The sequence below is a fragment of the Phragmites australis genome, chromosome 1 (assembly GCF_958298935.1).
Source record: "Phragmites australis chromosome 1, lpPhrAust1.1, whole genome shotgun sequence".
Classification (NCBI taxonomy): Eukaryota; Viridiplantae; Streptophyta; class Magnoliopsida; order Poales; family Poaceae; genus Phragmites; species Phragmites australis.
The window spans coordinates 8,273,023-8,290,078 of record NC_084921.1 but is presented as its reverse complement, the minus strand read 5'-3'; the positions used below and the strand labels follow the sequence as shown (position 1 = coordinate 8,290,078).

Genomic DNA, 17,056 nt, shown 5'->3' with positions numbered 1-17,056 from the left:
TGTTGCGCCGGCTATAAACCTTGCCGGTCATAACAGCATGACATACTGTGCATGCATGTACATTCTGAACAACTAACATGTAGGCGAATAAAAAGAAACTAACAAGGAGGCGAATAAACATGTGCACGATCAGTTTCTCCTACAGATGTAGTCTAGACACAAGTACGATCAGACTTCGGTACCCATCACCTGCTTTGCCGAACTATCTCATGACTTGAGTAACCAATCAGTAACAGCAGTACATATTTCCTCTTCTGCCAACCTTTCCGTCCTTTCGTTAGCACAATACAAAGTTACAGCTATATATGATCATTTTATGCCAGAAAAATAATTAAATAATAAGGAATGAACTATATATGGTAAAAGAAAAGAAAAGAAAACTGTCACCTTTCTGTCACACTACACCTGAAGAAGGTCCAGAGCCTGCAAAAGTGTAGGCCTGAATCTTCTCAGATTGAGCCTCACATCCTGTGTCATAACAACTTCTGCCAATGCATTCCATCCTTGACCATGGATTGCCATGGGGTCCTTGAACACCATGTGGTCTCTTGGGTACCTCTGAACCAGGCTGCTCTCTTCCTCTGAGATGTAGTACTCAAGGTAATTCAGGTTCATGCCACGCGCCGGCTCCCCGTAGAAGTTGGTGGCCATCCAGTCCATCTTCCCCCATGGGACTATCTGGATCACCACCGCCTGTGCCGGGAGGAACACTTGGTTGGTGAGGCCAGCACCATGGACTGCTAGAAGCACGTCACACGAGTTCACGGTCGTCGCAAACCTCTTCAGGTTGCCACTGGCCTCAGAGATGATCACATCGAATCCTAGCGCCCTTGATATGGCTGCCACTTGACGAAGGTTCAGGAGCTTCCTTGTGCCTCGCCTTGATATGATCAGCATTCTTGGTATCTTGCCAGGCTGCTCACCAAGGACCAATGGCCTGTCCCTTCTAAGACCATAAGAGTGGCGCAAGAATCTTGTGAAGTCAAGCATTGAGTACCCCTTAGGGTTTCTCGTGGGATGCCGGCGAAGAATGAGGTCCCTATCTCTCACCAGGCCAAGAATTACATGCTGAAAGCAGTGGACATCCTTGTTAGAGTCGAAATCAATTATGTCGTAACGCGATAGCCTCCGTAGCATCGGCTTGTATTTCTGAATCCACCAGTGCTTGTAGTTGGTAATGAAGAACTTTACCCGACCTTTGAACTGAAAGGATGTTAGATATAGCGGGATCAGGACATCTGACATGTCGTGGAAGAAGTTTCCAGTATAGCCACCAATCGAGAAGATAACTGTCGGGACATCATGGCTGACGCTGCAATTGGGAGCATCATTTTCACTTGCAGCTGCTCTGATGACCACTTCTCTAACAAGCGGTAGCAAGGAATCATCCTGGCGAGCATACGGCCTAATCCGTCGCCCTTCCTCGCTTTGCTGCATTGGCATAGTAAGAGCAACTGATGAACTTCCTGGAGTAACTCTCACATCACCATACATCTGGCAGACGATTGGCCTGGCGTAAGGGAATCCCTCATCTTTACTCTTGTCATCACAATATATCTTACTCTTAAGCTTTGGAACTTCAATATCTGTAACTTCTGGAAAGGAAGAAATCAAAGATAGGAAACCCTTTGCTATATATGGTATGCGCTGAACAAGATAACATGTAACTCATTCATATTTGAAATTTAGATCGGTGGTGCTATATGGCCAGGTTTTATGGTGGAAGTAATAACTGATTTGATGCGTTTCTACAAGTCATCAATAAATCATTTGTAATGCAGTTGTCATGTCACCTGATTGTCGAGATTTCCTGAAAGAGTCTTCAGGATGGGAATTAGACTTCACAGAGGATGTAGTCTGCTCCTCAATTCCTGATTTATTCTCCAAATCTGTTCTATTCTTGGCAGTGTACTTTTTAACTTCAGTATCTACAGACGATAATATTTGGATTGTAAACAATGAATGGCAATAGAATGACAGAAACACACTGAATAGAAATAAACTCTCCCTAAGAATGCACGCATCCAATGTCCCTTAGTGACATCCTAGTCAATAGTTGAAAGTGAATAAGATTATCACAAAATAAAGCTAATGAATAACATTTCATAATTATCATTGAAGATACACATATTGAGAGTTATACCTGTATGTATATTCTATGAACATAGTAAGTGTTCAGTAGTTACCATCCAGAAAAAAAGTTATCAGGTTGTTTCAGTGAGTGGGATTGCTTTTGAATTTTTAGAATTTAGCCTTGGATATGGATCCAAATGCCCCCTATCTAAACTGACCCTAAGTAGTTCATTTGCATGATAATTTGTTATATGTTCTGGCCAGTTTTCATATTCTGAGCTCAGTATCCCAGATAATGGTGCCTTTATGGTTTAGTAAAGCCCAATAGATTAGTTTCTGATTAGCCCCTATTTTTTGAAAAAGAAATACTAGAACACAAAGAACAAGAATCATCACCAAGAACAAGTATGCGACCACAAAATTACGAATAACTCGGGTTCTTTGCAAATTAATTTCATCAATTTCAAGCTTCTTTTTGTGAGGGAACACATACTGTTTTACTATCCTTCCAATGTAAACAAGCATTGGGAAAGGCAATAGCTGGCAGTGATAAACACAAGGTCCTTAATACGCTTAACGACCCTATATAATGGTACCTAACAGCTAATGCATAACTGGGGGCCATAACAATTATAGAACTGCAAGGGGGGGCAGTGAGAAGATCAGAAGATCCCAAACCTAGACATGCGCAACACAGTACCGTTGCACTGTCCCTGATCATGATGCAACTGGTGTGGTCCAACACAGTTTGATGCCACTGACAACCGTGCAATGATCTGGCTGAACAGGGGAAAAGAAGGATTGGAGAAATGAAGTGCTTTTGAGCTCTCTCCTCACCTGATTCTTGTGAACTTCTGAAAGGATCAACATCAGCTCTGGGAAGAACTGGAGCACTAGGCCCTTGAGGTACATCCAAACTGATACTGGCCTGCCAAGAACTCACAGCTCCAACCCCTGCAAGTACAAACAGCTTTGTAAGATCAAAATTGATGAGAATAAAATTCAGAACCTCAGGGTTTCTTGATGTGCCCCACCTTCAGCATCAACAGAGCTAACAAGGTCCCCTTGTATCAGATGAACTCCATTGCCAGCTACAAACACAAACAAGTCAAGAAAATTAATCCTGGAACTGAAGACGATGCATCCTTTAATTTCTAGTGTATAATTGTAGGTTGGTTTGACGAATGATCTATGACTCACACGAGACCCGTGACGACAACACAGAGAGGAGCTTGTCCACGCAGATGCAGACCACCGGGGCAAGGAGGCATGCCGCGAGCAGCAGCCTGATGAGGGCGAGCTGGCCGGGCTCCAGCTTGGCCGGGTTCTTGGCCGCGGCCCTCGCGCTGTGCCTCGGCTTCCTCTCCCTCGCGGCGGCCTTCGCGGCGATGGCTCTGCTCGTGCCGTGCTGCACCAGGAACGCCATGGCTCAGCTGTGCCTGCGGCGCGGCGCGGCTTCGTTTGGGGAGGGGACAGCCAGTGAAGTAAAGTGCAGTGAGGGTGAGGAGCAGCGCTGTGTGACATTGCAATGCCACATGTGTGGGTCGTGCACAGTGGAGCGGGGGCAGGGTGGAAAGCGGCCATTATTGTGAGCTTGCTTTGCGTCAGTATATTTATTTCTTTATTCAGTTGAGGCGGGTTCAGGTACTTCAATTAGCAACAGTACAAAATGTTGATTTCTGTTCTGGATAGTTTCGTTCTTTTTTAGAAATTTCTTTTGTTGTTTAGATAACCTGTATATAGATCAGTGAATGACCTCACGATTTAGGAATGTTTGAATTCTCTAGCTAAACCTGAATTAGCAGTGACTTACAGATCGTTTATGCAGATTTTTTTTGGGTGAAATACTCTCGATCCCCTTTCTATTCCCCTCTGATGTTGCTTTTATCTTACAACGTTTTACACTTCACTCTCTGCACTATGGCACAATTACATAGCATGCATACACACCAACAGTTTACCATTCTGAAATGGTGTATCGGTAACGTCCGCAAGCAGTACTGTAAATGGGACAAGTTGCAATATCAATAACGGGAGTAAAGCTCGTCTAGTCGTCTGTCGTCTCGCTCGCAACCTGTAGTGTCAGCTAAAGATGCCACCAGCTCTATGCTTATGCTGTGGCCGTTGGGCAGCATGAGCTGCTGTTGCGGCTGCTGCGCCTTTGTGATCAACTCAGCTCCCCTGTTCTTCTCTCCACTTCACAGAGACTTCAAGCAGCCTTAAAAAAATATATAAAAAAACAAAACGCTAAGCGAAGCCCTCTAGGAAACTGCTGGATCCGCGACCTCAACATTCAAGCAGCCCTGTTGGCTCAACACATATCCCAATTTGTTGATCTTGTCTCGCATCCAACAACTACTGCTGCAGCCGGATGTTCCCGACTCCATCTCGTGGAAGCTCGCCGAACACGGCGAATATTCTACCTAATCGGCCTTGAGAAATCAAATTAAAATGATTCTAATTTATATATGATCAGTTATTGATAAGATTATAGATTTAATTTATTAATTTGTGAAATTGCATAAACATGTTTATATACTGTAAGTATGATCATTACTCATCAAAGTTAGAAAATAAAATTGATGTTTTTGTCTCTGAGTCTAGAAAAATTGTACACGTCGGATGATCCAATGTTGGAGATTTTGTACACGTCTAATAATCTGGCGTCGGAAATTTTGTACACGCCAGATGATTTGACGCTTAGGAACACTACACATCAGAGTATTTTAACTCAGAAACAAAACTTAAAGTATATACCAGATGGTCTGGCATTGGGTATTAGTGAACGCTAGAGCTTTTCTTATAAAGAGGTTGCAAATCGGTTTTGGTGATCTTATATGCACCGGATGGTCTAGTAATGAAGCAATATGAGCGTCGGACTAACTTTTTCAGCGAAGATTAAGGAAGTGTTCGGGGCTGTTCTATATGTCGGATGGTCCGACGTATACACGGAGGATCGCCGAACTATTTCTTGCAGAAGAGAATTCCGAACATAAGGGTCTACTGAGTTGTATACGCCGGATGGTTCGGTGCTCAGGAGGAGTGTGCGCCGGATCATTTGACGTTTATGATTTTTCGGAGATGTGCTTTGAACTGAGGATTTCAATTTGGACTAACTGCAGGTGGAGTTATATATTGTAAGAGATGAATATTTGCTTGTCTTATGTTGTGCAGGCGATGAATGCAACTTGGCGATTGACGGCGGGATGAAATTAGTCAAACGGGGTGCTTAGTAATGGATGATTGAGGAGGCTGGATGGAGTCCAGGGTGATCCTAGCTGTCCATATAGAGGTCAAGCAAAGCATGAGAAGACAGATGAAGATGATGTGTTGAAAAAGTCAAACAAAGAGAATACCGGTATAAGTGACAAGGCGGCCCGAGTGATCGTGAGTGGGAGAGACTTGCCGACGGTCAAGATCGCAAGACAGAGTACACATGTCGATATCAAGATACTTGCTTGAGGTCAAGCAAGTGACAGTGAGTCATGCCTTGAGAAGCGTGCAAAGGGTTTTGCGGTTTAGCCTCAAAACTATGGGAATGATGGAAGTGCACGTGGCATCATCACAAAGCTTGCGTCGAGGCGAAGCTATGTCATGAAGATGCCACAGTCATCCGATGGATGGAGGAGAAAATAGACCAAAATACCCTCGATGGTAGGTATGAATATACTACAAGAGAGGGGTATTTTGGGAATAAGCTAGGAAACTTAGGGGGTTAAAGAACCTATGCTATAAATAGAGGGGATGGTTTGTTGAGCTCTTTGAACCAGCCACTTGAGTCTCTTGAGTCATTCATATGAGAACTTTGTGTTAGGGTTTTAGAGAAGAGAAATATGATAGGTGAGAGCTGTGAGAGAAAAAATCTTTATAATTCATCTAAAATATAGTTGACCTCTGCGAGCAATGAAATTTGTATTTACTCATGTTCTCGTATTCACCTCCTTCTAGTTTCTCTCTATTGGTTCCCTTGTAAATTTGTAAGATTTTCTTTTTTCCATTGTGTTTTTGTTCTGTTTATTGAGTTAATATTGTTTTACCTTATGAGGTTGTTCTTCATGTTGGTAGAGACATAAAATTCATATACATATGTATATAAGTGGGTCTTGATTCCTTGTCTTTAGATTATCAACTTAGAGAATTTCTTCTACCGGTGATCTTTTCTTTGCTTCGAATGTTTCTTTTCTCAAGTTGCTATTTTTTGTGGTGATAACCTGTGAGATAAGTTTCAATGGAACATTAGGTTCATCTACATCCACGAGGACTATGTATTTTTCTGAATATTTCATTAGTAAATTGATTCTTTCTGATTTTGCTTCTGCTATTAGTTTTTAAGGTGCGTTGGGTGATAAAAGGATAAGATCATCCCATTTCAAAAGAAATTAGTAAGACATCTATTCACCTCCTCTAAACACTATTCTCGGTCCTACAAACCTACAACGTGTAGTTCTTAGGTGCCATTGGATGTGACCACCATAGCCTAATGTGGAACCACCAATGTGAGAACACGGGGTAAGGTGCGGCAACTCCAGCAGTGGCTTCAAATTTACATAATCCAGTTCTACAGTACTTTTTGCGGTGTACTGTATACTGTAGCATCCGTAACAATGTAGCAGTACTGTTCACAGAGGCTGACAGTGGGTTCGGAGGGAGGAAAAGAGTAGTAGAAGGTAAAAAATAGGGTAGTTGTTAGAGATAAAAAAAAGATGCTGTAATAGTAATAGGAGATGCTGTAATAGTATTTTTGAGGATGAAATTATAAGATAGCCGCTGGAGATGACCTAAGTGCGCCACCGGCAACCTAGGTTAGATTCCTAGTGTTGGCAAAGGGTGAGAACACCTGTTTAAAAAAAAAAAACTAATGTGAAAATCCTAGACCTCTCTGAAGTGCAAATTCTTTGCATAGCTAAACACCCAAAACCGAGTCTGGACCGCAGACAGACTTGTAAGAAGGGGTTGGCCCAGTAACACCTTCTACCCCTGTGTCGGCCCTCGGCGAAAACCACCCATCATCTCCTGGCGGGATGCCGGTATGCTTGATGAATCTGGACACAAGTGACACAATGGCCTTGGTCCTCCCTAGCGACGACCTAGGGCATCCCTCAAAAGGCCTAAGCTCTCTCATCATTCTTGTCACGTGGGAGGTTTGGAAGGAGCCTAACGCACGAATTTTCCAACATAAGGAACCTTCCACCCTCTCGCTACTCACAAAAATAAGGGAAAGGAGGGAGCTGGAACTTGGGCCTTGCGGGAGCAAAACACCTTGCGAAACTCATTTTGAGAGAGTAGGCTCTTGTGTTTTGTTAGGGGCTGTTAAGCCTCTGGTGTAAATTTTCTCCCGTACTTTCATCCGTCAGTGTGCTGTCTTGTTTTTAACATAATAGGCAACTCCTGTTCGTTTAGAAAAAGAAAAGCAGACATTGACGTATGCATGGATCACTTGGGTTCATGAATTTGGAAGGGGTCTAATCTATACGCGTGTGAGATGCTAGTTCTGTATAATGGATGAGAAGATAAGTCCAAAGGCATGTGCCTGCCTATCTTTGTTCACTAAAGAACGAAAAAATAAAATCCTCCATTACGCGTGCAGACTTCAGAGTCGGACCATACATGGGGCTAAGCCAGCTGGTATTAGGCAGGCATCCGTTTCAAGAAACCATCTCTTCTCCTTGTCTACGTGTTGACTACGATAGGAATTTCTCGTTGTTCAAAGGATTTTCTACATTAAATACATGGTTATTGTACCCTCAATTATTTCCTATGTTTCGTGCAGTAGGTTTTAACATTAGTCATAGAGTGGCGGACCCATGAGAAGCAAGCAGGAGCTGTTCTTTTTTTCTCCTCTACCTCATCTCTCTCTTCTTCTCCTTCTTAAGCCACCTCTACAGTATCGAGAGTCCTTAGGCAAACTCAGCACTAGAGGCCTTAAGGCTAAACATTCTTTTCACATGTATACTTTATAAAGCATTCATCCTCTAATGTGACACAAATGAGCATTGCTAACATGCATGATAAATCAAGTAGTGTTGAGGGTTAGATCCTGACAATGATTTCGGAGTGTACCGGTTGATGAGCACGTGAACAACGCTTGCGGTGTGTGTGTTTGTGATGAACTCAAGAACACAAAGATTATCTAGTTTCAGGCCTCCTTAAGGATAACAGCCTTATGTCCTATGTATTTTGTTATCAGAGTTTGTGAACTAGCTACAGATGAGTTTTCACAACTCCTCTTTCTCCGTCCCTTTACAAACCCGGTTCTCCTCTCTTTATATACTAGAGAGAAGAAGAACTTATAAGTGGGTCCTGCTTAACAGACCCATACCTGATCAGATATTCTATTCTTGGATCATCATCATGCAGAACAAGGTGAACCCAACTTGCTCTGAGAGCTCTGCATGCCTGTCCCATCTGTGGAACACCGCCACACCTACCTCCCCTGGTCGCCCGGCCCGTACCATCGCCGTGCGCTGCAAGTTCATCTACCAAGCCGCTCCATTCCTACGCTCTGTCAGTCTACCTACAAAATCATCCACTTCCCTAATCGATTTGCGGATCTTGTCCCATCCGTCGTATGGCGCAAGTCGGTCCCTAACACCCCACTCCATAGAAATTAATGCTACAGAACGGGGCACTACCATCTACGTCGGTCACGACTTTGTTTGCTAGAGGAGGTGCTTCAGGAAGGAAAATACTTAAGTAGACATCAATTAATACTATTAGATATGTTAGGTATGGACGTTCCGCGACCAGCACTATTGGTCATAGGACCATATTATATCACAAGGAGGTTAGTTGCGCAAGCATCGCACTGGTCGTGCGAGCCAAGGGTTGGTCGCGCAATGGGCTAGGGTTTAGGAAATATCCCCCACCGGTCTCCACATCCCTCGCGGGACTCGTTAGCCAGGATGCCCCCTTACTCAATACTCCAACAAGTAGTAACTAGGAAGAGTTAACTTTCAACATGTTCTTAATGCTCGATGAATAATGTCGATACTACAATAGAAAAACTAAAAAAATAGCAAAATAAAACTAGCAAAACTAAAAAACAGCAAAATAAAACTAGTCTGATTACCCCAAATAAGATCCAAACTCCAACGACTCCATTGACAATGCTTCACAAAAGAGGAGATGACAAACATCCAATGTCTCTCATAAAATAAAACTTTGGGCATTTCTTAATGCAAAACATTAATGACAATATCGAGATTAATGTTGTCTAAGATATTCTTCTTAATGTAGCACATAGCCAAGCCATTTAATCTTTCATGTGACATAGTTGACCTCAAATAGTTTTCCAGTAATTTTAATTTTGAGAAACTTCTTTCTACTGTGGCTACAATCATAGGTATAGTTAAGAGGATCTGATAGGTAACAGAGACATTTGGATAGCTGTGAGGAACCATTCAAATTGTATTCCAACTAATCACTAGGGTGATCATTTACACAACCACGACCATAATGATTAACCAGAATCCAATCCCGGTAGTACTGGCACGTGTTTATACCCAAGATTGGAACACAAAACTTTACAACATGATTCATCACATCAGGTATAATAAAAAGCAAGTAATGAAATTATGTTTCAAGTCTTTAAGTTATTACAATTTCACCATAATTTACATTGCACGGCCACTAGGAGGATAAAAGACAGTTTGACTCCTAGTTGGTTAGAGTTACTACTCAATGAAAAACACATACGAGAAAGACAAAAGACGGGTAGTGTTATGCGCCCATAAGCACCACCCCAAAACGACATCTCACGAGTAGATAGCACTACTCTCGCCTGTCACCAACGTTGACAGGCGTGAAGTCGCCAAATACTAACTCTTTCCCACCTGCACAGTAAAGCAACGTGAGTACAAAGGTACTCGTAAGACTTAATCCATAATGGGTACATATAATAACCCGACTCCAAGGATAATGCATTTGGGGATGAATTAGCAAAGAATCGGCAATAAGGTTAAGTGACTTCATATGCAAAGCAGTTTTGACACAAGAATTTGAACACCTACAACTTAACCAAATGTGTCCTCCTATCTAGAGATCAACATCATAACATATCTGTACAAGGAACCATCTCATAACCAACCCCAACCATCACAATCACTTCTCACATCAGAACTCTATAACTGATGCAGATGGATAGAAGCGTGCTCATGATCAAGAGTGCGACAATTCGAATTGATCTTACACCCTACAGGGGTACATCTTTACCCATAAGGATATAAGAACCATTCGGCTTGTGCAACCCGCTAAAGTCCACACAAGGGGTACTCATAATAACCTTTCCCAATAAACTCCAACCATTTGAACATACACCTATAGGTGTGGAGGTCCTCTAGAACTACTCCCTAAGCAAACTAGATATCTCTACAAGCCTATTATGCCCATAACATCATAGACTTGCATGCCAAATGGTCACAGCTACAAAGGTACGGATACGTCGTAAGTAAGAAAAAGTCGCAAGTACGGATACGTCTCGTATACGGATACATTGTAAGTACAAAAAAGTGCTAAAACCAACTGCAATAACGGATGGTGCTTAATCGATTCAAGCTATCTATGGCATTCGGGTTCCTCTCCCGACCTACCCCTAGCACCACCCACATCTCATCCCATTCTCACAACTCATACAAACCAACATCATTATAAACTTTGTGAACATTAACAATCCCTAAGCCCACGAATGATAGTCCAACCACCGCTCGACTTCTACCGATGACCTATTCATTGTTAAGCATATCAGATACTTTTAAGTTAAACATTAATATGATTACAACCGGGCTACAAGGATAGGAAATATCAACAAATCAAGGTAGGAGTGATGCAACAACATAGGTTCTACCCACATAACCCAACATCAACTCACTACATGCCCAACATACATAAAAAATAACTTATCAAGTTTGACTCTCGGCATGATCCAAATTATGAGGTGAAATATGCTTAGATGCTTGGCTTTTTTCTCTGACGCTTCAATCATGTATGAACCCGGTTTGAAGTCAACCTCAACTGGTTAAATCATCGGCGTGTCACTCTCTAAAACAATCCAAAATGTATCGCATAAACAAACAAACGATGGAAATGTATGCTTATGATGCATGCTCGTGAACAATGTTAAAAGCATCGTGTTTCGAAAACAATGGCAAATGAAAGCTAAATGACTCGGGTTAGAAAAGATTCGAATCTCGGATAGGATGATCTAAGTTCAAAGGGTTTTTGAGCATCTGGCGGTCAGACCAGGCCAGACAGCAATTAAATCGTCGGGCTATAGAGGAGAAAAATGGTACTGAGTGAGTTTGGCGGTTAGACTGGAGGTCTGGTGGTCAGACCAAGGCTGGCGGTCAGATTGGCCCCAGTGGCGGTGTGACTCCTGACTATGGAGTTTGACTAATACTTTGAACCACAGCCAGCGGTCAGACCTGACATAGCAATGGCCAGAACACTGGGCCCTACTAGCACCACCTCAACGAGGTCACCGACGAAGGCTTTGGCATTGCCTTCGACCATAAAGGGTACTAAAATGCTCCATGAGACTCGAGGAGTGTTTCTAGGGTGCTTTGGACAACATGCACTAGACCAAACTTGAGAAACCCCATGAACGGGGTATAAAGCTAGAGTTAAAGTTTGCCAAATCAAGATGGAGACCGATTAGAGCTCGAAAACAATGAAAACATGGTAGGGAACGCTCACCTTGGCGTAGAGGAGCTTTGTATTGGATCGGTTCGCCTTGGGGAAGCTCTGATTTATGGATCGGGCCTTGAGGTGGCCGTTAGGCTTGAGAGGGAGAAAACTCGGGGGAAAAGCTCCTCCAGAAGAAAACTTCACCAAAAGAGGAATTTGGGGAAGTCCTCTCCGTCGATCTCTAGCCGTTTGGGACGTCAGGGTGATCTCTCCTGTTCTCTCTCTCTCTCTCTCTCTCTCTCTCTCTCTCTCTCTCTCTCTCTCTCTTCTCCAGAAGAGAGAGAGAGAGAGAGAGAGAGAGAGAGAGAGGAGTGAACGTCAATCGATGGTCTTTAAACTAAAACCCACTGTGCCCTGGTGGTCTGATCGCGAGGTGTGGTCTCCTCCTCAAAAACCTTCTGCACCCTAGTGGTTAGACCACGAGGGGGTCTTGGTCAGACCACGAGGGGGCGGTCTTGTGCTGAAAATCTTGTCTTTATTTTTCCTTTTTTCCTCTTTCTCCTTCTCTTATTCTTTTCCAAATCTTAGGGGGTACTTCTAATTAGCCCTAGACCATTTCCACTCACAAGTACAACTATACATGTGATGGAATTTGCGCAAAACATAAAACTATGGTGATTATACTCGCTTAACCTAGATAAGGATTTTGTGGGGTGTGACAACTCTCCCTCCCTTAAAAAGAATCTCATCCTGAGATTTGACTACTTCAAGGGGGAGGTAAAGAGGGATTTGGAACGGTACTCACAATGTTCCAAAAAGGTCAGGGTAGTTGAAGCGGATTCAATCCTCATGCTCCCAAGTTGCTTCATCTTTCATGTGGTTACTCAATTGCACTTTGACAAATTTGATGGATTGGTTAAAAAAAATTCTGCCGCGTCCAAAATCTGAATTGGCCTCTTGCAATAAGATAGATCTAGTTGCAAGTCCTGGTTTGCAACTTCAATGGCTTCGGTTGGGACTCGAAGGCATTTTCTTCAATTGTGATACATGGAAAATATTATGCAGGACAAAGAGGGATGGAGGTAAATCCAATTGATAAGCAACCTCGTCTCGCCGGACAATAATTTAGAAAGGATCAACATAACGTGGTGCCAACTTGAAAACGCCGTGTTCCTTTAAGAGGAGAGACCTTGAGATAGACGAAGTCTGATTTTGAACACAAGCTCATGCCGACGACGACTGGCATATCTCTTATGATGAGATTGAGTTTTAAGAAGACACTTACAAATGGTCAGGACATGCTCTTCTGCCTCTTTGACCAAATGTGGGCCTAGAAAAACTCTTTCGCCAGACTCGTCAACGGTGTTCGACATATTCTTCCATAGAGAGATTCAAAAGGCGACTTCTTAATATTCGATGGTAGCTATTTTTGTATGAGAACTCTGCAAACGGCAAGCAAATATCCCACTTCTTTCTATAAGTAAGAGCACAAGCTCGCAACATATATTCAAGTATTTGATTTACCCTCTCTATTTTATCATCAGTTTTAGGATGGTAGGCGGTGCTATAAAGAAGGTTCCCATAGCTTCGTGAAGGCTCTTCCAGAAATGGGAGAAAAAGATAGAACAACGATCGGAGACTATTTTCATAGGAATGCCATGAACACAAACTATCCGAGCGAAGTAAAGCTTCGCATATTGCCTGATAGAGTACGTGGTTTTAACGGGAAAGAAATGAGCTAATTTGGTCAACCGATACACAATGGCACAAATCGAGTCATGGCATTCCTACGAAAATAGTCTCCGATCGTGGTTTTAGGCAATCCGGTAAGGAAATCCATTCCGATTTCCTCCCACTTTCAAGAGGGAATTGGTAAGGGTTGGAGCATACCAGCCAGCTCGAGATGTTCGACCTTTACTCTTCGGCAAACATCACACTTGGTGACATATCGAGCGATTTCACGCTTCATATAGGTCCACCAAAATCTTAGCTTGAGGTATTGTTACATTTTGGTACTCCCCGGGTGAATGGATAACAAGGAATCATGAGCTTCATCCAAAATTTGCTTTCTTAGCTCAGGAACCTAAGGAACTACTAGACGTCTCCCAAACCATAAAGTACCTTGATCATCCATGGAAAAACATCTAGCTTGCCCTTTCTCAATCCTATAATGGATTTTCTTCACGCTGGTGTTTTCTTTTTGTGCTTCCTTAATTTGGTTGACGAGGGTGGATTTGACCTCCAGATTTGCAAGAAATTCCTCTGAGACTATCTCGAGTTCAAGTCTCCAAAAATCATCACAAAGTGTGACATTTTCGTGCTTGACCAAAAGACAATCGCACAAAGCATTTCAGCTCAAGGCATCAGCAACGACGTTCGCTTTGCCGGGATGATAATGAACCTCCAACTCATAGTCCTTGATCAATTCAAGCCATCTCCTTTGCCTCATCTTGATGTCGGCTTGAGTGAAGATATATTTGAGACTCTTGTGATTGGTATAGAATTACAAGAATTCCTAAGGAGGTAGTGGTGCCAGATTTTTAGAGCATGCACAACGGCTACAAGGTCTAAATCGTGAGTTGGATAATTTTTTATCATGCCAGTTCAATTGGTGTGAAGCGTACTCAACAACTTAGCCATCTTGCCTGAGGAAGCATCCAAGGCCTATGCGGGAAGCATCACAATAGATGTCGAAACCCTTGTCCATTTCCGGTTGAGCGAGGACGGGAGCGGTCCTGAGCAGATTCTTCAAGGTTTGGAAAATTGTCTCACATTCATCGGAGCACTTGAATACACTTCCTTTGTTCAGCAGCTCAGTTATGGACTTGGAAATCTTGGAGAAGTTCTCGATTAACTGGCAGTAGTAACTTGCAAGTCCAAGAAAACTCTGAATGTCATGATGCTCTTGGGCTGAACTCAATTGAGAACCTCTTGCACCTTGCTCGGGTCAATAGCAACTCCATTTTCAGATAGGACATGACCTAGGAAAGTGATTTCTTTAAACTAAAACTCACACTTGCTGAACTTAGCATAGAGGCGGTCATTTCGAAGTCATTCAAGAACCACTCGGAGATGCTTTGATTTATCTTCTTTAGTCTTAGAATATATGAGAATATCATTGATGAAAACCATGACAAACTTGTCGAGGTCTTCCATGAAGACTGTGTCATCAAGTACATAAAATACGCCGGTGCATTGATCAGGCCAAAAGACATAACGATATACTCGTAGAGTCCATAACGAGTAGAGAAAACCGTCTTTGGAATGTCCTCTGTTTGGATTTTTATTTGGTGATGACCCAACCTTAGATCAATTTTGGAAAAGAAACAAGCACCGGTCAATTGATCAAACAAGATGTCAATGCAAGAAAGATGATAATTATTTTTGATGGTGACCGCGTTGAGAGGACAATAATCAACGTACGCCCTTAAGGTGTTATGTTTCTTCTTGACAAAGATAGCTAGGTATCTCCAAGGTGAGGAGCTCGGACGAATGAAGCCCTTCTCAAGCAATTCTTTTAACTGTTTCTTCAACTTTGCTAATTCAATTGGTGGCATCTGATAAGACCTTTTTAAAACCAGTGTCGTTCCAAGTAAAAGCTTGATGGAGAATTCCACTTCTCGGTCAGGTGGCATTCCTGGTAATTTTTCTGGGAAGACATAAGGAAATGCCGCTCGACTTCTACCGATGACTTATGCATTGCTAAGCATATCGAATACTTTTAAGTTAAACATTAAAATGATTACAATTGGGCTACAAGGATAGGAAATGTCAACAAATCAAGGTAGGAGTGATGCAATAACGTAGGTTCTACCCACATAACCCGACATCAACTCGCTACATGCCCAACATACATAAAGAAATTACTTATCAAATTCGACTCTACATGATCCAAATTATGAGGTGAAATATGCTTAGATGCTTGCCTTGTTTCTCCGGCGCTTCGATCATGTATGAACCTGGTTTGGAGTTGACCTCAACTGCTTGAACCATCGGCGCGTCACTCGCTAAAACAATCCAAAATGCATCACATAAACAAATGAATGATGGAAATGTATGCTTATGATGCATGTTCATGAACAACGTTAAAAGCGTCATTTTTCAAAAACATTAGCAAAAGAAAACTAAACAGCTCAGGTTAGAAAAGGTTCGAATCTCGGATAGGACGATCTAAGCTCAAAGAGTTTCTTAGCAGCTGGTAGTCAGACTGAGCCAGGCAGTGGTCAGATCATCGGGTTGTACAGGAGAAAAATGGTACTGAGTGAGTCTAGCAGCCAGACCGTGGCTGCCGATTAGGCCGACACTACTGGCGGTCTGACTTCTGACTATGGAATTCGACTGATATTTTGAACCACAACCGATGGTCAGACCGGCCATAGCGATGGTCAGACTATTAGGCTCTGCCGTCACCACCTCGGCAAGGTCGCCGGCGAAGGCTCCGATGTTTCCTTTGACCACGAAGGGTACTAAAATACTCCATGAGACTAGAGGAGTGTTTCTAGGGTGGTTTGGACAACATGCACTAGACCAAACTCGAGAAACCACATGAAAGGGGTCTAAACCTAGGGTTGAACTTGACCAAATCAATATAGAGACCGAATAGAGCTCAAAAACAATGGAAAATGGTAGGGGCATGCTCACCTTGGTGTAGGGGAGCTTTTTATTGGATCAATTTGCCTCGGGGAAGCTCTGACTTGCGGATGGGGCCTCAAGATGGCCGTTAGGCTTGAGAGCGAGAAAACTCAAGGAAAATCGCCTTCGGTGATGGAAAGAGGGGGAGGAACTTGGGGAAGGCCTCAGGAAGTTCGAGGGAGTCCCCTTCGTCGATCTCTGACCGTTTGGGACATCGGGGTGATCTCTCTCTCTCTCTCTCTCTCTCTCTCTCTCTCTCTCTCTCTCTCTCTCTCTCTCTCTCTCTCTCTCTCTCTCTCTCTCGGCAATGTGAGCGAGCGAGAGTTAAATGGAAGAGAGAGGGAGAGGAGTTAACGTCTGTCAATGGACTTTAAACCAAAAACACCGTGCCCTAGCGATTAGACCACAAGGGGTGGTCTCGTGCTCAAAACCTTATGTGCCCTGGCGATCTGACTGTGAGGGGTCTCGGTCAGACCATGAGGGGTGGTCTTGTGCTGAAAACCATGTCTTCATTTTTTATTTTCCCCTTTTCTCCTTCTCTTCTTCTTTTCCAAAGCCTAGGGGGTACTTCTAATTATCCCTAGACCATTTTCACTCACAAGTACAACTATACATGTGATGGAATTTGCGCAAAACATAAAACTATGGTGATTATGCCCGCTTAACCTAGATTAGGATTTTTTGGGGTGTGACAATAGCAATCCGCAGCTGTAACAAACTGAAGAATCTT

The 17,056-nt window shown here is 42.9% G+C and overlaps 1 protein-coding gene across 1 annotated transcript; it reads right to left on the bottom strand.

The window, feature by feature from the left end:
- Positions 1-214: 214 nt before the first annotated feature.
- On the bottom strand, positions 215-3,645 carry LOC133905148 (beta-1,2-xylosyltransferease XAX1-like). Its single transcript, XM_062346902.1, has 5 exons — positions 3,274-3,645; positions 3,108-3,164; positions 2,911-3,027; positions 1,794-1,928; positions 215-1,595 (listed from the first exon to the last, which is right to left on the bottom strand). The coding sequence occupies exons 1-5, from the start codon at positions 3,497-3,499 to the stop codon at positions 400-402; spliced, it is 1,731 nt and encodes a 576-aa protein (XP_062202886.1). The 5' UTR covers positions 3,500-3,645; the 3' UTR covers positions 215-399.
- Between the last annotated feature and the right edge of the window lie 13,411 nt (positions 3,646-17,056).